Below are 20,675 nucleotides of genomic sequence, written 5' to 3'. Positions count from 1 at the left end.
TCTCTGAGCGGTGGCAGTGGCGGCAAGGTTGAGACTCTGTCCCTGATCTGGCTGCTCACAGGCTACCGACTTCATGGAATTCTTAGGCTAATGGATGAAACTAGAAAATATCACCTTGAGTGAGGTAATCCAGACACAAAAGAACACACATGCACTTACAGTTAAGGAGATACGAGCCCAAAAACTCAGATTACCCAAGAAACAATCCACAGACCATATGAAGCTCAAGAAGAAGGAAGACCAAAATGTGAACACTTGTTCTTCAAAGTCAAGTACCTGAGTTTAATCTCCAGCACCCACATAAAAACAGAATGTGGCAACCAGAACATATAATCTCAGCTTTGGGGATACAGAAACAGGATGATTCCTGGTACTTGCTAGCCAGCCAATCTAGCCAAAGCAGTGAGCTCCAAGGTCAATGAGAAGCCCTGTCTCAGAACATGAAGACAAGAGCTATCAAGGAAGACAACACGGGCCTATGGCTCATGCACACACTCAAACGTGCATGCGCATGGCACACACACACACACACACACACACACACACACACACACACACACACACACACACTTTGGGATTTCTGACCTCTAAGACTGAAGAATACATTGGGTTGCTTTAAGCCACAGCATTTGTAGGAATTCTTTGTAGTGGACACAATCAATTGATAGACACTGTGTTGTTACCTGCTTAATCTAATAACAGTGGAGTGCTTAGGCAGCTCATTAGGAAAGAACAATGGGGCCGGTTGGGCTGTTGACTGTTCTAGGCTGGGCCTGCTCCAACATTGGTTGGTTATTCCTCAGATGACCACCAGGTGGAGGTGTTGTACAGGAGATGGAGAGGAACTTTGTAGTTCACATTCTCCCTGAATTTTCTTTTGAGGCAAGATCTCCGGGTGTCCTAGGCTGCCCTCTAACTCGCTATGTAGCTGAGAATGGCCTTAAACTGCCGATTTTCTTGCCTCCATTTTCTAAGACCTAGGATTACAGGTGTGCATCACTCTATCCAGAGTCCTCTCCCCTGTTAAATAGCTTATTTTTATCCTTCGTACCCATAAATTCAGAATCTTCTTTTCCAAAGCAGCATGTTTGATCCCTGCACATCTTTAGGCTGTAGATTATTTAGATTCCAGAAATTAGATTGGGCATTTCTCTTTATCCCTCCATCTCTCCCCTCCTTATCTTTCCTCCTTTCTCCTTTTGTAACAGCATGTCAGGTATCCTCTGCTAGTCTAGAACTCATTGTGTAGCCAAGGCTGACCTTCAACTCCAAACCCATCTGGTTCCATCTTCTGAACGCTGAGATTATAGGCACCCAGTTTGTGATAGTGAGGTTTAAACCCAGGGTCCATCCCTGTTAAAACAGCAGTCTTCTATCCAAACTACAGTCCAAGTCCCTAAACTTGGCATTTTAAGGGCTGCAAAGGATTTTTGAAATGTAGCCAAAGCCAGGCTATGTTGCCTAGGCTGGCTGAGAGCTTAATCTTTCTGCCTTAAGCCTTTCAAGTATTTAGGACTGCAAGAACATACCACCATGCCCTGCTGAAGATATGTTAGTATTTACAAAGCTGTCAATGCTGGAAATTGCAAACTTTGATCTGGATCTGTTGGTACATGCTTGCAATCCCAGTTACTTAGGAGGCTTAGACTGGATGACTCCATTGAGTTCAAGGCCTGTCTGGGATGAAGGAGGGGTTCAAGGCAAGCATGAGGAATTTAGTGAAAACCTGTCTCAAAAAGAAAAGTCAAATGAGAGCTGTGGATATAACCCAGTGGTAGATTGTGGCTCTAGGGTTTATGTCCAGTATAGTAATAAATAAGTAATCAAATACTGTGGTCTTTGGAGAAAATACTCCAGGTTTGTATTTAGGAATGATCTAAGCAAATAACAAACTGGACTAATCTGGTAGCCACTGTATTTACAGTGGCATCTCTTTAATAAAGCCAACATCATATACACAAAGCTCCTTCCACACCAGCACTGTTGGGGAAAATATTAAAAATTGAAAACCTTTTATCCCACACTAGTGCCAGCTCCCGTGGGGCCACATGACACTGTGGGAATCTCTAACTTAGCGGCTCCATGCCTCTAAGAACTCAGTTCCCTCTACCATCCCTGCATGTTGTTTTCACTCACTTTCCTCCACCACTTGGTATAACATGACTCCATAAACATTAACTTATCAAACAGGTTTATATGTTAAATTCTCAATCCACAAACCCTCTACACAATAACCTTACAGCCAATGGACAAAGATATAAACTGTTCATCTATAGAGATAAATAGACCCATAGAAACCCTTAGAAATAATACTAACAACCTTATACATCTAGAGATGCACCAAGAGAAACATTCATGTCTGCTTCCATCCTGCTTCCTCTCCAATCTGCCCCTTTCTCCTTCTGTTCCTCCAGACTCTTTCCCCACTTACCTCTCCACTGTCCAATCATGTATCGCCTTGACATCAACCTACACAGCTCCTTCTGTCATGAAGAAGATGGTTTCTTAGCTAGTGTTTCTTGGTGAGGAATGCTGCTGATCCCTGCTACATATTATTTTAGTTAATCCTTACAATGCTTTGTAAGATTTCGTTTCATATGTTTCATTGTTTCAGTTTCATAGATGGGACACATGAAGTTTAGGGAAGTTTAACATTGGAGTTAGTTACTGAGAAGGAAATCCAAGCTCCATGTTCTGGTCATCTGCGTATTTATTTCTGTGCTAATGTAAGAAATTTGGCTCCTGTCCATCTCTCTTTTCTTTGATTTAGCACATAATATATCATTGACTTGATCCTTGAACCATGAATCACATGGAATTATAATTATCGCTTTATATGGACATGTTGTATTAATTGCTGCAATTGCCATCTTGATAATGTCCCTGGAAAGGGAAGCTTAAGGATCTATTTTAGCTCCCAGTTTGGGTAGAGTCCATTCTAGTGGAAAAGGCATGATGGCTAGAGTGCAAGGTTGTGCCAGCAGCCAGGGAGCAGAAGGAAATGAATGCTACTGATAAGCTCGCTTTCTCCTTTGTATGCAGCTTAGCTACCATCCCATTCCCACTATGATGGACCCTAACTACAAACACCCTTCCAGACATGCTCAGGAGTTTGTCTCCGAGGTGATTCTAAATCTGTTGACAGCCACTATTAGCCCTCAAATGTTATGGTTTTTTTCTTCTATTTAGATAACAAATTTAGTGAAAAAGAGGTTAGTGAACCTTGACGCCCACCCAGAACCTGGCGCTGTGTGTAAAGTTATTGCTTTTTACTACATACTTGTTAACATGTGTTTGGAGGATGTTCCCAAGTTAGACCTTAAGTTAATGAACCTTTCATTGCTATGGCAAACTCGCTGAGAAAACCCATCTTAAAGAAGAAAAGATTAACTTTGGCTCATCATTTCAGAGCTTTCCGTCCGTGGTTGCTTGATACCAGTGGCTTTGGGCCTGTGATAACACAGAATAGCCTGGTGGGGAGCACCATGGAGCAAAGGCTCATACCTCAGAGACAGGAGAAGGGATCTGGGTTGCAAATCTTAGGGCTTGCCCTCACTGAATTAACCTCCCACTGAGCCTACATCCTAAAGCTCCTAACACCACGCATAAGTGCCACAATCTGGCAAATAGGCCTTTATTTGGGAAGTTTGATTGGGTGCTCTTAAAATCCAAACCATACAGGTGCTTGTTCACATCAGTATACTTGATGATTTAATATGGAAAGAGCCCCTGGCAAACGTCATCTGGGATGTACTTACCGTGTCACTATATTTAATGATTTAATATAAAAAGAGCCCCTGGCCAAGTTCATCTGCGATCTTATTACCATTAGCCACCAGCAATAGTCTTAAAATGCACACTGAAGGTAAAGTACATACAAAAATCAGATGATTGCATTAAGTCATTATTGAGTCAATGTTTCCTGGTTTACAGACAGATTTGCGCAAAAGCCAGTGTCCAGACACATCCAGAAGCCTTATTGCATATTTCCTGAGCTAGCAGGCCATTTTTATTGAACTAATTGTAGAACACTCAAGTTAAATTGCTCAGTTTTATATAAATACATAGTGTACAGTTGGATATGTAGTTCAGTGGGTAGAATAAAGCCCCAGCTTTGATCTCTAGCACTGCAGTGTGATAGCATGTGATCCTCCCTGCCCCCTGGGATCATCAGCCAATACTGGTACATGAGGGCAAATGGAGCAGAGCCTATGGACAAGGGATTCTGAAGCAAACGTCATCTGGGATGTACTTACCGTGTCACTATATTTAATGATTTAATATAAAAAGAGCCCCTGGCCAAGTTCATCTGCGATCTTATTACCATTAGCCACCAGCAATAGTCTTAAAATGCACGCTGAAGGTAAATTACATACAAAAATCAGATGATTGCATTAAGTCATTATTGAGTCAATGTTTCTGGGCAATGGTACACTTAAACCTTAATTAGCAGTTTTCCCACAATAGTACATGTCTATCATTCCAGCACTGTTGAGCTGTAAGCTGGAGGATCAATAGTTCAAGTTTATCCTCAGCTATATAATAAATTCAAGGTCATCCTTGGATACATAAGCTCAAAGATACATATAGCCTATAGATCCTCTATTTTAGTACTTTGACAATGAGAATGAACATTATTTTAGGCGAATAATTGAATTTGGTCAAGGATAAAGAGCCCTTCTGGGATTTGATGAACCATTATGTATTTTCAAACACAAACATTTATCCTCATTAAATTCCATTTATAATATAGCTCTAATATATCTTTAATAATCATAATTTATTTCAATTTCACTGTTCCTATGCTATTCTTAGGTTTATAAATAGCAGTCTTTGAAAATAAAACAATATGTAGCCCTGAAAAATGCTTCAGTCCATAACAGGGCTTACTTCCAAGACTGACAATCTGTGTTTGATTCCTGGGACCCACATTGTAGGAGAAAGCCAGCTCCCAGAAGTACCGTTCTGACTCCCTCCCTCCCTCTCTCTCTCTCTCTCTCTCTCTCTCACTCACACACACATACACACACACACACACAGAGAGATTTATGTTAACAGATATTAAGGAATTGTGGCTGCTGTTTCCTGCCATTTTTGCTTTTAGAGGTAGAATTGTGACTGTGTGTCCTTCTTCTTTTGGTTTTCTTACTTAGGTATTTTCTTGTTTTTACTAGGATATAGTTTCCCTCCTTTTATTGGGTTTTCCACTTATAATTCGTGGTAGTGCTGGGTTTGTGGTGAGATACTGTATACATTTAGTTTTGTCCTGGAATATCTTGGTCTCTCCATCGATGGTGATTGAGAGTTTTGCTGTGTATAGCAGCTTGGGCTGACGCTTGTGTTCTCTTAGGGTCTGTATGATGTCCGTCCAGGATCTTCTAGCTTCCATGGTCTCTGTTGAAAAGTCGGATGTGATTCTGATTGGTCTGCCTTTATATGTTACATGACCTTTTTCCCCTTACTGCTTTTAGTATTCTTTCTTTGCTTTGGGCACTTGGTGTTTTGACTATTATGTGTCAGGAGGAATTTCTTTTCTGGTCCAACCTATTTGAAGTTCTGTAGGCTTCTTTTATACTCGTGGTCATCTCATTCTTGAGGATAGGGAAGTTTTCTTCTACAATTTTGTTGAAGATATTTACTGTGTCTCTTAGTTGATGTTCTTTGCCTTCTTCTATTCCGTTTGGTCTTCTCATTGTGTCCTGAATCTCCTGGATATTTTTGTTAGGAGCTTTTTGGCTTTTGCATCTTCTCTGACTGTTTGTCTATGTTTTCAATGTTGTCTTTGGCCCCCGAGATTCTCTCTTCCATCTCTTGTAGTCTGTTTGAAATGCTTGCATCTGTGACTCCTGATTTCTTTTTTAGGTTTTCTACCTCTAGGGTTATCTCTTTTAGTGTTTTCTTTATAGTTTCCACTTCCGTTTTAAATTCCTTCTTCCATTTCTTCATCTCGTTAGTTCTGTTTTCCTCTATTATTTGAGTTCTTTGAGTGTTTTTCTTGTTTCCTCTTTAAAAGCTTCTAATTCTTTATGCTTTTCCTCTTGTTCTTGTTTAAGGATCTCTATCATCATCTTGAGGTATGATTTTGGGTCTGAGTCTTCTTTTTCTGGAGCGTTTGGCATTCTGCTGTTTGCTGTGATGGGAGAGCTGGGTTCTGGTGTTGCCAGGTTGTCTTGGTTTCCTGGGGTATGTTCTTTCACTTTCCTCTTGCCATCTTGTTGTCTGTGATTATACGTGGTCTTGTTGTCAGTGATTGGTTCCCGTCTCTCCCGAGTACCTTGCCTGTGTCCCTGGATCTCTGCTGTTCCCGGTGGCTGATGGTCTGAGCATTTGGTCCACAAGCACGGGCCCTCTGGGTGGAAACTGAGTCAGTAAGGGAGAGTTCCTGCTCCCCTGAACCAATGGGGGGCGTGCTTTCTGTTCACTCAGCCCAAATCTCTCTGCTCCCCGGCTACGCTACTCGCAGCATAGTCTCACCAGGCCTGTGTCCCTGGATCTCCCGCTGTTCCCAGTGACAGATGGTCTGAGCGTTTGTTCAGCATGCATGGGCCCTCTGGTTGGAAACCGAGTCCCTACAGCAGAGTTCCTGCTCCCCTGAACCAATGAGGGGTGTGCTTTCCGCACTTGTCCCAGACCTCTCTACGCCCTGGCTACTCGCAGTGCAGTCTCACCAGGCCTGCATCCCCGGGTCTCCGCCTATTTTTATTTATAAGAGTACACTGCAGCTGTCTTCTGACACTAGAAGAGGGACTGAATTTCATTACATATAGTAGTGAGCCAACTTGTGGTTGCTGGGAATTGAACTCAGGACCTGTGGAAGAATAGTCAGTGCTCTTAACTACTGAGCCATCCCTCCAGCCCTCATATTTCTTTTTATTGATTAAGACTTGTTTATTTTTATTTTATATGTATGGGTTTTTGATGAATGTATGTCAATACCATGTGGATGCAGTGCCCTCAGAGGCCAGAAGAGGAGGCCAGAGTCCTTGAAACTGGAGTTATAGGTAGCTGTGAGCCACCATGTGACTTCTGGGAACCAAACCCCTGTCTTTTGAAGGAGGAGCCACCTGTCCAGCCCCTATTTCTTGCTTAATACTAACCACGGTCCACTCTCAGATTGCTTCAAAGGTGCAGGATCATTTTGTTGCAGCAAGTGTCCACCCCTTGACTGAAGTGATTCATAGACACCTGGGGCATATGCCCACTGGTTTTCTCTCAAGACTGATCTTGTGCAGGCAAAGCTGATATTCTTCTAGGTCATAGTAACAAGAAACACCACCTTCATGAACATATAACCAATGTTCTCACACAATGCCCCAAACCTTGGAAGTCCTTAAGCTTGGTTGGTGGCTTTGTGGTCTCTAATCTTGAAATTCTGACAAACCCTAAGCTCACTATGTATTCCAGTCTGGCCTCGAACTCATGGAGATGTGCCAGCCTCTGTTTCCAGAGTACTGAGATTAAAAGCATGTGCCACCATGCTCAGCAACATTTCCAGTTTACACAGGGTCCCTCAATCTCTCCAGCACAAGAACAAACATACCATTCAGTTTCCTAGAAAATGCCTATTTCAAATCAGTTCTTGTAGTTAACTATTTACCTTGTCTGTCAAGAAAGACTCGACCCCAATGCACCTAAGTGTACTTTCCTATTAGCTCTTAGCTATCAACAGCTTCCCAGCATTGGAACTCTCATGTTACATAGTTTCAAGGACTCGTAGGCCATTGACCAGACTGTTACCCAAAGATCTTAGTCTTTCTGACCTTGTGTGAGATAAGTTAGTTTCGGTAAGATAAATGTGTTATGTTACTTTTGTTAGATCTTAGTCTATGTTTTGTTTTCCTTGCTGTGAAAGAATCAGTAAGACTGAGAACAATCAATCGGTAAGAAGGAGAAGACAACAATGTTTTCCCAACCCAAAACAATCTGTTCTTATGCCTGCTGAGATTATTTGAATCCTTCTCTTCTGCCTGACATGCAGGGAGGGCAGAAAAGAATGCAACCCTGGGTTGGAGAGGGCAGTGGCCAGATCAACCAGACAGGTGAAGATTGCTCAAGACCAAGAGAGGAACACAGGCTTGCACGTCCCTTCCATTACTCAAGAGCTACTCCACCCCCAGAGAGATGACAAAAGATCAGGAAGGAATGGGTGTGGTCTGTTTCAGCAAAATTACAGTGCCCAGCATTGCCCAGAAGCTGCAGAATCTCAGGCTCCCAAGGTCCAGTTTGGACAATGGGTACATTATTGGTGATCAATATGGTTCAAAAATTGTCCCCAATTTTTTCTTTATGTATAAAAATAATAGAAACTAAGATGCATACAGTGGTGCATGCCTGAAATCCTATAAACTATGAGGCCACAATAAGATCTTGAGTTCTAAGCCAGTCTGAGCTACATAACAAGAACTCAGTTAAAAAAAAAAAAAAAGGTGAGAAGGACCACATTTTTTGAGTAAGTAGTAGAAAGGACTGGGGTTGATTATGATGCCATTTATGTTGTGGGTTGGCTAGGGCATATTGAAGTACATGCCTGTTATCCCAGTTGGAAAAAACTTGTCTTCTTCAAGTCTCTTCCTCAATAAGCTGCTCCTAGAATCTTGTAGATTAGGGGGGAATTGGAAGTAAGTCAACAACTTAGGAGAAAGCTTTTCTTGGGAAAACAGTCTGAAATAGACAGCACTGTCCCCTGTCAGTTGATCTGATTCATGTTCTTAAGGTGTCACCTACAACAGGAATTTGTAGCACTTTTGTACAAAATACCTGCCTCCAGTAAGACTTTCTCTAATGCCAGAGCCAAGCCCCCATTCAACTTTGAGAACATTCAGTTGAGAAGGTTCTGAAACTTCAAATCAGAACATCAGTCCAAAGTCATAGTACTGGTACTGGAAACAACATGAACTTGCCTTTTTACTGGAATCCATGCAAAGTTTCCAGTATAATTTCTGTTGGCATGAGACTCCATAAGTCAGTTTTTCCTTCAATTCAGAGTACAAGAGCTGGGAGAGCACTTGTATTAGATCTACCAGCTTTTGAAGTGGGCTTGATGGACTAGCAGAGCAGTGGGAGTTGCAGAAGACACCACTCAGCCTACTTGGGCAAAACAAACTTCACAGAAATGCCATTTCAATACCAAGGATTGCCACAAGGCTACATTCTTAGCTCTTGAATTATTAATGATTTAAGGTCTAGGTGTACCCCACTCTGAGAGGGTGCTATACACATAGTTTTTGTTCTAAGAAGAACTGAGAGAACTTTGACAATTTCCATGTTACATTTTGTTTTATATGTACTTTATGCTCATTGTAACTAGTAAGTTTTTAATTAATACTATCAAGCTTTTTTTAAAAAATCAAGTACTGACAAAAATATATTCATATAGTTTTATGCAAAAATGCTTTTAAAATCTGTACGTTTATCTCTGTTTTTTAAAATAAAGTTGAAAAAAATAAATGCCATTTCAAGACATTTTTTAAAAACTTTTTAATTTCATATATGTGAGTACACTACATTCTCATTGTCTTCAGACACAACAGAAGAGGGCATCAGATCCCATTACAGATGGTTGTGAGCCACCATGTGGTTGCTGGGACTTGAATTCAGGACCTCTGGAAGAGCAGTCAGTGCTCTTAACTGCTGAGCCATCTCTCAGTTCCTCAAGACATCTTAAGATAGGTTTAAAACCCAATGGCTATGTTCCTGGGGCAACAGTCTCAGACCAGGGTCGTTGAAGAGATAATTGCTTTTCCTTTTACTTTTTTGTTAATGTCATTTTTGTTGTTGTGTTGTCTTTGTTTTGTTGTTTCTGTTGTTATGTGACACTCTTCCTGGGGAGACATGAACAAATGTCTACTCACTCCAGATAGGGAACTGACAACAAACGAAAGTATGAATACCATCAAAGTCCAACTTGGTGAACCAATGAGTTTTATTGGGACTAGTTATAAGAACATGGGTGAGGAGTCACTTACAGGAGTAGAAACGATTCAAAGACAGCTGCATCACTGAAACCCACCCCAGCATGGGTAACAGCTCACAAAAGCTGGGAACCTGACACATACTACACAGGCTGCAGGCAGCTCAACAGGATGGAAAGTGTCCTTTCCTGGTGGCTCAGCTTGTCTGAACTTCTTCCATGCAGCTCTGATGGTCTGAGGATCTTCCAGGAACCAGGGCTGCTCTCTGCTTCTTCCAGGAAGAGCGAGGTTTGTCTGGGGGGTCTCAGCAGTCTTTACTGTTTAGATTCCTTGGGGAAGGAAAGGACTTAGTTCCTGGTCAGTTTCAGCGGTTTCGTGAAATTCTTTTGAGTTGTTTACCTCCTGTCTTAACAAGCTTCCCTGCAGGGTGGAATATTTCAGTCTCCCCTTAGAACATCCTGTTGTTCTCCCTCCCTGTAAACCTCTGTCTTAGGAAGTTTCCCTCCAAGATGGAAAGTTTTAATCTTGGGGCAGTTTGGGTACACAACAAATGCAGTCTCCCATGACAGCAACTGATGTGGAAAACAATGTGAGCAAAAATCCCAAACACATACGAAGACCTCCTGTTCCCCAGAGTTCAGGTGACCGGTGTTCCAAGTCCTCTCCTTAATAAAATAGGAATTCCTTCTGCATATCCAATCTCATACTAGCGGGGCCCTGCTCGTGAAGGTTTTCCGAATCGACTTGCACTATTCTGATGGACACTGTCCAAACAATCATGCTTGTCCCTGGAAAGAGAATTCATTTAGTCAAACAGCTTACGCTTATTTTTGGGCAACATTTATGCAGCTGGATTTGGGATTGTAAGATCCCAGTCACTCGACGACAATTAGATGTGCATTTTCTTTCTCCACGGTCTCATTGCCCAATGCATTTCTGATGCGAGCCCAGAAGAGTGGCTGTTGATGAGCACTGTCTGGCCAAGTGATAAATGTCTGTCTGTTTATGAGTTTCCTGAGTCGGTGGTAGCTGGACAGCTTATAGTTTGGGATCTCTTCAAGGAAGATCAAGATAATGACATCCTTATGCTCATAAAACATCTTCATGCTGGCCAGCTGGACTTCAAGCCGGCACCACTCACTGTGTAGGTAGTGGTTGCTGACTACACACAAGGTTTTCCTGCTTGTGTTAATAGCATTCTGAATGTTGTCAAAGATGTCAATGCCTGGTTCAAAGTCTCGTTGGTGAAGACAGAGTTTAAAGGTGGTTTGGCTGCCTTCTTCTAGGGCTGGAACAAGCTCTTTGTATACCCAGTCTTCATCTGTGGCCGAGAAAGAGACAAATGCATCATATAAGAACTTCTTCTCTGTTTTGTGCCATTTAGTGAGGTACCAGGCCCTACATAAGTACAAACCATACCACAGAGATGCAATCATCTTGGCACTGAACCAAGAGAAGACCATGGTGCTGAGGACCATACTGAAGGAACCTAAGAAGTAGACCTTTCCCAAGTCAAAATTACACATGGCATCATCAAAATCTATAAGTAAACTCTGACTGTCTGGCTGCTGACAGGGATAGCTCCTGAGAAAGGGGATGTGGACTTCCTCTGTGTTCATTGACCAGTTCTTGAACCACAAATTGTCACAAGTACACTGAAGTTTGTTCTCATAGACATCAAAGAATGTCAGTGATTTCAGATTCTCCAGATGACTTTGATTAATAACCTTCAAGTTGTTGAATCTTAAAGAAAAGACCTGGAGACTCTGTAAGCTGGAGAACATGCCAGGAACCAATGACTCTAAGTTGTTATTTTCAAGGCGGAGGATCTTTAGCCTTTTGAGATTTTGGAATAAGGAAGCATTTAAATAGAGACTTCGAGCTCCATCTTTTGTTCCTGAGATATCCAACTTTGTGAGATTAATCAGAGGGTCAAATTGGTGGTGGTCCAGGAATACAGAGGGGTTTTTTCCTAAGAGTAACTCCTGCAAACTACTCAACCCATGGAAAAAGTTGCTTGGAACAACCTGAATTCCATGTTTTTGTCCTTCTAGGTTGAGCTGTTTCAAAGACTTGAGCCCCATAAATGGAGGATACTGAAGTGTCCTAGTAGTTTCATATGTGATTTTATTAAAGCCAAGTTTCAAAACCAGAAGCTTTTCAAGGCCTGAGAAAAGGTGTTTATGAAAATATGACAAGCTATTGTACATCAGGTCAAGGCAACGTAGGTCAGTGAGACCAGAAAATGCATTCGGCTCCAAGATTTCCAGGCGATTGTGGGAGAGAATCAAAGCCTGGAGTTTTTTCAGAGGTCGGAAGGTTCCATGGTTGAGAGTTCGAATATTGTTATCTCCAAGATCTAACACCTCCAAGTTTGGAAACTGAGTAAAGGAATACCTGTCAATTGTTACAATCCAACACGCAGCTAAGTTGAGCTCCTTTAGTGAAAATAGCCCACTGAAGGCCAGATTATTGAGTTCTGTGATGGGGTTTCTCGAAAGAGAGAGGAACTCCAAGTGTTTCAAGGGGGAAAATGCAAAATCTGGAAAGCTTTTAAACTTGTTGTGGCTCAGATCTAGGATGGTCAAGTTCTGCAAGGAACCCCAAGTCCTGTTGCTGATGAGGGAGAGCTGGCACTTGTTCAGATTCAGTCTTTGGAGACTGGGTAGAGCACTGAACTCGCTATCATTGAGATGAACCAAGTCACTGTTCTGGCCCAGGTCGAGGAACAAGAGCCTGGTGCACTTTGCCAGAAGCTTAATGCCCTCTGCATTGGTGGCATTTTTCTGAAGAACTAGTGTCTCTAACAAGGGTAGGTTTCTGAGGAGGAGACAAACAGTTTTCATATTTATGTGTCCTTGTTTAAGCTCCCAGTTACTGAGGTCCATAACCCTTACATTCTGCAAGTGTTTGGCCAAAAGCATCTCCAGTTTTACCACTGTTCCACTCAGATTCAAGCTTTTAAGTAGGGGCAGAGTTTCCAGATGCACATTGTGAATGACTCCATGACCATTCCGGGAAGTATCTAGATTAGTTAAGTTAGGCAGTGACAAAGCAGAGAAGTTTAACTCTGTTAGTTTGTTACCCTGAAAACTCAGGTGGGTCAGAGAAACCAGTGACCTGGGGCTGTGGTCCAAGTACATGATGCTGTTGTTAGTAAGATCAAGGTGCTCCAGGCATGGAAGATGCTGGACTGCCTCAAGAATACCAGAAAAATTGCTAATGCTGTTTCGAGATAGGCTCAAATATTTCAATTTGACTAGAGGAGTAAAAGCATCTTTGTGAATAAGGGTGATCTGATTGTGGCTCAGGAGCAATGTCTCCAGGTTGGACAGGCCCTCAAAGGAGTTATTCACACTTTGAATCTTATTTTCCACTAAATTCAGCAGAGTCAAATTTTCAAGTCCCCTGAAGGCACCTTTCTCGATCTTCCAAATTAAGTTCCACTCTAATCTCAAGTCCACCAAAGCAGACAGATTAGTGAAGCTCCAGGGAGGAAGAACTTGAATGTGGTTGTTTGTAAGGTTGAGGTGAGTAGTATAACTAGGTATGTCACTAATGGCCTCTGTCAAGTTGGTGATCTTCTTCCGAATGCAGAACACATGGTGAATGTCAAATTCATACTGTGTGCACTTGTTGAACCCATATGTCTCTGCCAAAGACAGCAGAGAAACTCCTGCTAACATGAGCAGGGGCTGTAGAAAAGGCAAAAGGCTGCTCCCATTCATCTTGACTGCCTTAGGCATCCAGATTACAATCAGGAAAAAAATCCCTTCTCATATAGGATGCTCATGTTCAAAGGCATGGTCTTTACATATGGACTTTCTGCAAAAAAAAAGAAAAAGAAAAAGAAAAACAAAGGTTTTTAGTTGAAATTTCTCTTTCCTAATAAGTATTTTATAGCTGCTTCAAGGAAACAAAAACACCCAATCTCAATATCAACCTGGGGTTTTTTGGGGGGATTTTGTTTGTTTTGTCCCCACTTCCACCCTTCGCAGGGTTTCTCTGTGTAGCCCTGGCTGTCTTGGAACTCACTGTGTAGACCAGGCTGGCCTCAAACACACAGAGATCCATGTGCCTCCTGAGTGCTGGGATTAAAAGGCATGAGCCAGTATGCCCAGTCCAACACCTACTACCAAAACCCACTTCCAGAACATCCTCGGTGTTAACAAGGAAGGCTGCTGCTCTTTTTCTGCAACCAAAATTCTCAAAGGAGGCAACACTGTGTGCCATTTATTTTAGTATGACAATCAGGAAGTCCCCTTATCCTCCTCTTACATCTGTACAACAAAACGTGCCCCGGCCCATCCCATATGCAGCCACTAAACCCAGTCTCTATTGCTGATGGTAAGAAGTGCTTACTCGCAGGATCCTGATATGGATGCCTCCTCAGAGGCTCTGCCAGAGCCATACTGATACAGAGGAGGATGCTTGCAGCTAACCATCAGACTGAACACAGGGACCCCAATAAAGAAGCGAGAGAGAGGACTGAAGGAGTTGAAAGGGTTTGCAACCCCATGGGAAGAGCCACAATATCAATCAAACAACCCCCCCCCCCAGAGCTCCCAGGGACTAAATCACCAACCTATGAGCACACATGGAGAGACCCATGGCTCTAGTTGCATATATAGCAGAGGATAGCATTGTCCGGCATCAGCGGGAGGAAAGGCCTTTGGTGTAGTGAAAGCACGTTTCCTCAGGGTAATGGGATGCCAGGGTGCTGAGGTGGGAGTGGGTGGTTGGGAGAGGGAGCACCTTCATGGAAGCAAGGGGAGGTGGGATGGGAGTGGGGGAAAGGGGATAACATTTGAAACGTAAATACATAGAATATCCAATAAAATACAATTAAAAAAAACTTGCCCCCCCCATCTTGTGGGCTGGTACTTGAAACGCCATCATTGCAGATGCATTGAATGGGTTGGGGTAATGCAATGTCACCTGTGATACAAGTCACTGCTACTTCAATGTGAATGAGGCCAAGTGATCATTTCACCACAGTTTGCTTTTGATAGGGGGAAAGGTGACTCAGTAAACTCTGTCCTTGAGCTGAACTGGGGGAAGGGACATTGAGCAGTAGGAAGAGCAAACACCAAGGTAACTGATACAATCTGAGCAAGATGCCCTGACTAGTGAGATGCGGTACCGCAATATCTGAGTACCGGTATTTCAAAAATCTGCGTACATATTTGGACGCTTCTCTTCCAGTGACCTGCTTGTCCATCACCATTCTTCATTTTCTTTCTTTTCTTCTTTAGTCCTTTGTGAGTATTCTTTTTTTTTAAAGAGATTTATTTACTATTATATGTAAGCACACTGTCATTGTCTTCAGACACACCAGAAGAGGGCATCAGACCCCATTACAGATGGTTGTGAGCCACCATGTGGTTGCTGGGATTTGAACTTAGGACCTCTGGAAGTGCAGTCAGTGCTCTTAACCACTGAGCCATCTCTCTAGCCCATGAGTATTCTTATATATTCTTTATCCATTAATTCTTTGCCAATGGTTTAAATATACTCTGCAATCTATAATTTAGCATTGTTTATGACTCCTTTGTTGACAGAAAAAAAATGCTAATAACATGGGTGGAGGTTGGTTTAATTGTCAACCTAAAATAATATAGAATTGAATGAGACGAGTCTCAAGAAAGGATTGTCTAGATCAGATTAACCTGGGAAATATCTGTGGGGGACTGTCTTAATTACATTAATTGAGATGGGAAGACCTGAAAGTACATGGTACTGTTCCCTGGGGTTGGCACAGAATCCTATAAGCGTACAGAAAGCAAGCTGAGCAGTGAGCGTGCATTTGGTCTCTGCTCTTGACTTGGGTGTACTATGATCAGATGTTCCAGTTCCTGCGGCCCATATTTCCCTGCAATGATAGACTACATGTGAAAATAGGCTCTTTGATATGCTGTTTTGTGGCAGTCTCGGCAAACACCAAAACTGCCAGAGCAGCAAACCACATGAAGCAAGAAGAAAATCCGATTTACCATGACTTAGTTACTCGGTACTTGTTCAAACTTCCAGAGTCCAATACTGGGTAGTGTAGTTTATTTTAGGCATATTGAAGTACAGTACAACCTTGAAAACAAATGTTTCTTCATGATAATTAAGGGAATGTTGTTTGTACAACAAAGTCTAGGACATGTTTACATCAAAACACTTTACAAAGTGCATGTGACCTCTTCCACAAAAGTGGGTTCTGTGGACTCAGAAACAATCCTCAAAATATTAGTGTAGGGAAATGACAAAAACATGAAGGTCCGTGGGAGTGCAGAGTGGCCTGGCCCTGTGCAGATATCACAGGGGTCCCCAGGCTGCTGTAAAGTACAAGAGACATCTCCCACAAGGAAGGGTTTTATTGGCTGAGAAGCGGTGTTTAAGATAAAAGTCTAGGAGGAAGAGTCTGGGACAAAAACCATAAAAATCTGGGGGATTCAGATAGCACAGGTCACCAGGTTATCAGCTCCATCCAAACCCACCTTTCTGGGTTGAAAACAAGTAAACATATCCTTGCTGAGTAGACAGCCTTGTGTGTTTAACATTCCTTTCCTCTACCGCTTATCTGGGAGCAAAAGGACCTTGTGCCCTCTGCACTGTTTTCTGTGCTGTCTCCTGGAAGCAGCTGAATCTTGTTATTTGAGGACTGTCTGTTTCCTCTTATTTACTAGTTCCATACAACAAGAGGATGAGAATTTTCATTGATGTTGACTATAAACACAGCAAGCTTTCTGAATTCTCTCAGTTTTTAAAATGTGACTTGGTTTCATTAGAATTTTTAATTAGTTTTTTTTTTCTGTTTTTGTTGTTGTTGTTGTTTGGTTGTTTTGGCTTTTTCCTTTTTCCCTTCTGAGACAACGTCTCACTATATAGCCCTGGCTGTCCTAGAACTCACTATATTTACCAAGCTGGCCTCAAGCTGAAACTCAGAAACCTGCTTCTGCCTCCCAAGTGCTGGAATTAATGGTGTTCATCACTATACTGGTTTCATTTTTATCTATTAACAATTATGCCTTCAGCAAGGAACAGAAATTACACTTTACATCTTTAAGTTTTCTCATTTTCTATGCCTTTCTTTTATGGTGATTTCCTAAAAAAAAAAATGATTACAGCTTCTATCGTTTTATTATAGTACTGATAGAGCATGCCCCTTGTTAGTGAAGTGGCATCTATAATCTTCTTATTAATTTTAATTGCCACAGTGCTGGACAAATATCAAATCAGGAAATTAAAGGCACACACCACTATACCCAGTTTTTAAGAGATTTTTATCTTTTAAGGTAACAAGAATGGAACAGAACGAAGAGGAGAGATCTATCAAAGTAAATGCAAGAAATAGAGAAATGGAGATAGAGCCCAAGGCCCTGAGTTTGAGCCCCAAGACTCTCCCAAACCCAAACAATCCCAGCAGTTAGGAGCTGAAACACTGCCAGCGCTTGCCACCTGGGCAACTCAGGAAGAAAAAAAGAAAGAAGGAAAGAAGCAGGGAGGGCAAGATGGAGGAGAGGAGAGGGGAGGGGAGGGGAGGAGAGGGGAGAAGAGAGGAGAAGAGAGAGGGAGGGAGGAGGGGAGATCAGAGAAATGGAGAAGAGAGAGAAAGCAGTAAATCCATATTGCAAACACGTGGCTAGAGGAAATTGTGTGGAGCAAGATGGCACTGACAGATTAATGTACTCTTTGTTCTCAGAGATGACAGGGGACAGCGATATAAGCCCTCAAATCCACCAGTGTTTGATACAAGAGTTTTGGAAATAAAGGACACTAGCCATGAAACACAGAAACTGATCTGAGCATGTGAATATTTGTCCTGCCTTGTGAAGGACAGAGAGGAGAGCATCTACGAAGTTGTCTTGAGGCAGGGCTGGTAGAGGAGACAAGGAGCGGGCAAAAGAGCAAAAGCCACAGCGGGAAGCTGAGGCCTGACAGCAACACAAAGAGAATTCTTAAACCTGTGGCCCCGGCTCGGGCAGGGGAGATCCCCAAGCATTGCAGAGAAGCAGGGAACAAGCTAGGCTTCAAAGATGCCGCTCTTTCAGGTGGATTTAAAATTACATTTAATTCGTTGAGAGGGAGGGAGGGATGGAGGGAGTGCACACGTGTTTTGGGAGGGCAAGAGCAGCGCGCCGCACAGCTGGAATGTGGAAGTCAGGAGACAACGCGAGAGTTCCTTTCTCTCCTTCCACCATATCGGTCCAGGGATTAAACTCAGGTTGTCTTCAGGCTTAGCAGCAAGTACCTTTACTTGTTGGCCCCTAGCTGGATTTTACAGGCTTCCCTGTCATGACTGTGTGATACAGGGAAAGGACAGGGGAGAGAACCAACTCCTTCCAGTCGTGACATTAAAAACAAGGTAAGGATGCCTGGTATGGTCTTACGTCTGTGATTGTAACACTGGAGAGGCTGAGGCCAAACTGAACTACTACATAGGGAGACCCGTCTCAAGAAAGAGATCTGAGAAACAAACTTCAACTGGTTTATTGTTGTCCACCCTAGCTTAGAAATCCCCAAGCCTAGCACTTTACTTTCTGCTAGTACAACATGCTACACCGAGGACACACTGAGCCTGAGCAAAATAAACCAACAAAAAAGAAAAGAAAGAAAGAAAGAAAGAAAGAAAGAAAGAAAGAAAGAAAGAAAGAAAGAAAGAAAGAAAGAAAGAAAGAAAGAAAGAAAGAAAGAAAGAAAGAAAGAAAGAAAGAAAGAAAGAAAACGAAGGGGGGAAACGGGGTGAGTAGGATGTAGTGAGTCACACCTAGAATCCCAGCACTTGGGAGTTAGAGGTAGGACGACTAGGAGTTCAAAGCTAATCTCAGCCATATGATGAGTTTGAGGGCCTGTGATATGTGAGCCCCCCCCATTTCAAAAACTAACCAAGCAAAAGTTGTGCAGCAAGAGATAGCGGTACCCGTGTATCGTGCCAGCACTGAGGAGATGGCGGCAAGAAAACCATGAGGCTAAGGCCAGCGTGAGCTACACAGTGACACTGCCTTTAACGGAAATGGTTGCACACCTGGTGTGGTGCCACATACCTTTTTTTTTTTTTTTCAAGACAATCCATGACATTTTTACTGAGCCTTTTAGTTTATGAGGTAAAAGGAAAAGTAGCAGCTCTCTTGGATACTTTACATAGCTGTAGGAAAATATCTGAGAATTAAAGGGAGTTACAGGGGATTATGCTTCTCAAAAGTGGAATTCAAGTAAACAATCTATAACTCTTTAAGTTTTCCAGTTGACTCTTCCCTTACAATAGGTTTTTTTTTTTTTTTTTTTTTTTTTTTTTTTAATGTTTGCTGATGTCCGATCCCAGTAGTTTCAGTCAATATCTACTAATTCCACTTCAAAACTGGGCTTGGTGTTTGGTGGAATTTTTGCATCGGGCTGTCCTTTCTTTCCATAGGCCCATTCTGGTTCAGTCTCCAGTCGAGCCTTCTCTCCTTTACTCATAGTCAAGAGCGCTTCATCCCATCCTCTGATAACTTTGCCTACTCCAACCTTAAAACTTAAAGGCTTGGCATTTTTCTTCTTCTTTGAACTTGTTTGAATATTCGTATAAAAAAAAAAAAAAACGGTTCCATCTGGGAGTGTCCCTGTATACCAGCAGTGAACAACATCTCCCTTTTTTGGAAAGTTGGTTTTATCTCCCTTTTTTAGAACAGATTTTGTATATTTTGGTGGAGCCTCATCAAGAGTCTCTTCGGACTTGGATTCTCTGGATTTATCAACTTTGTGCTGCAAATTTTTAACCGGTTCAGATACTTTACTTACAGTTTCAGTATCCTTGAAACGCATACTTTCAAAAAGATGGTGATAGGCAGTAACCAAACGTTTTTTATGTTTCCAAGTAATTTATACTCTGCAAGAAACAAATCTGAACCATGATCCTGTAGAAACTTGATAATGTCTTTCTTGGGCAGTTTCTGGCTGCGTAGCTGCTCCACAGTCCATGCAGGCTGCAGAACATCCCCTGCCATCTTCCCCCGCTGCTGCTGCTGCACTGGTATATAACCTTTCTAAACATGGTGACACATACCTTTAATCCTGGCACTTGGGATGTGGAGGCTTGAATATCAGAAGCTCAATACCAGCCTCTATTACGTATTGACATCAAAGTCACCCTGAGCTACATAAGAACCCATCTCAAATACCCAAAACAATAGGGCCATGGAGATAGCTAAGTAAGTTAAGGATGCTTGCTGCCAAATCTGATGACCTGAGATCAATTCCTGAACCCATATGGTAGAAAGAGTGAACTAACTCCAGCAAGTTGTCCTCTGACCTACAAACATATGTCCTAATGCATGAACATGAGCTATATGCACACATAGACAATCAATCAATCAATGTAGTAAAGAAAAATGGTGGCTTAATCATTAATAACTGTTAACATAACTGTTAACTGTGTAAAAGCTTTCCATGAGCCTAGATCTACCCAGGTACTAGACAGCCCAAAGGCTGTCTCATATGTTAATGCTAATGAGAGTCTCCCATAGAAAAATGGAAGTGAATTGAGGCACCAGGGGCAGAAGAACAACAAGGGAAGTACCACTCTGTGTGGTGGAGGGGCTGGAGAGATCCTCTTTACATAGCTCTGGGGTGAGAGCCATCTCCAAGTTCCTAGGCTATTTTAGCAAAACCCAAGGGGTGGGGCTGGAAACCACTGTCTGGTTTACCAAGGAAGTTTTGCTCATATGGTGAGAGCTGAGGTTGGGCACAGACTGGGCGGTAGAGCTGAAGCTCACCAAGGCCAGGAAGATTTGACTT

General features: G+C 42.3%; 1 protein-coding gene and 1 pseudogene across 2 annotated transcripts; both read right to left on the bottom strand.

Annotated features, from left to right (window-relative positions):
• Positions 1 to 10,786: 10,786 nt before the first annotated feature.
• Positions 10,787 to 15,138, bottom strand: LOC308414949 (toll-like receptor 13; the record flags this gene model as incomplete). Its single annotated transcript, XM_080910107.1, has 2 exons — positions 10,787 to 13,683; positions 15,039 to 15,138. 2 exons carry the CDS (start codon positions 15,136 to 15,138, stop codon positions 10,787 to 10,789), a joined length of 2,997 nt encoding a protein of 998 aa, XP_080766233.1.
• Positions 15,139 to 19,226: 4,088 nt separating this feature from the next.
• LOC308416061 (peptidyl-prolyl cis-trans isomerase FKBP3-like) lies at positions 19,227 to 19,885 on the bottom strand (annotated as a pseudogene). The gene has a single exon. The product of its transcript is annotated as a peptidyl-prolyl cis-trans isomerase FKBP3-like (transcript).
• Positions 19,886 to 20,675: the final 790 nt, after the last annotated feature.

This window comes from Micromys minutus (genome assembly GCF_963924665.1).
Source record: "Micromys minutus genome assembly, chromosome: X".
Lineage (NCBI taxonomy): Eukaryota > Metazoa > Chordata > Mammalia > Rodentia > Muridae > Micromys > Micromys minutus.
Note: the sequence above shows the minus strand (reverse complement) of the source record. Positions and strands in the feature narration are given on the sequence as shown.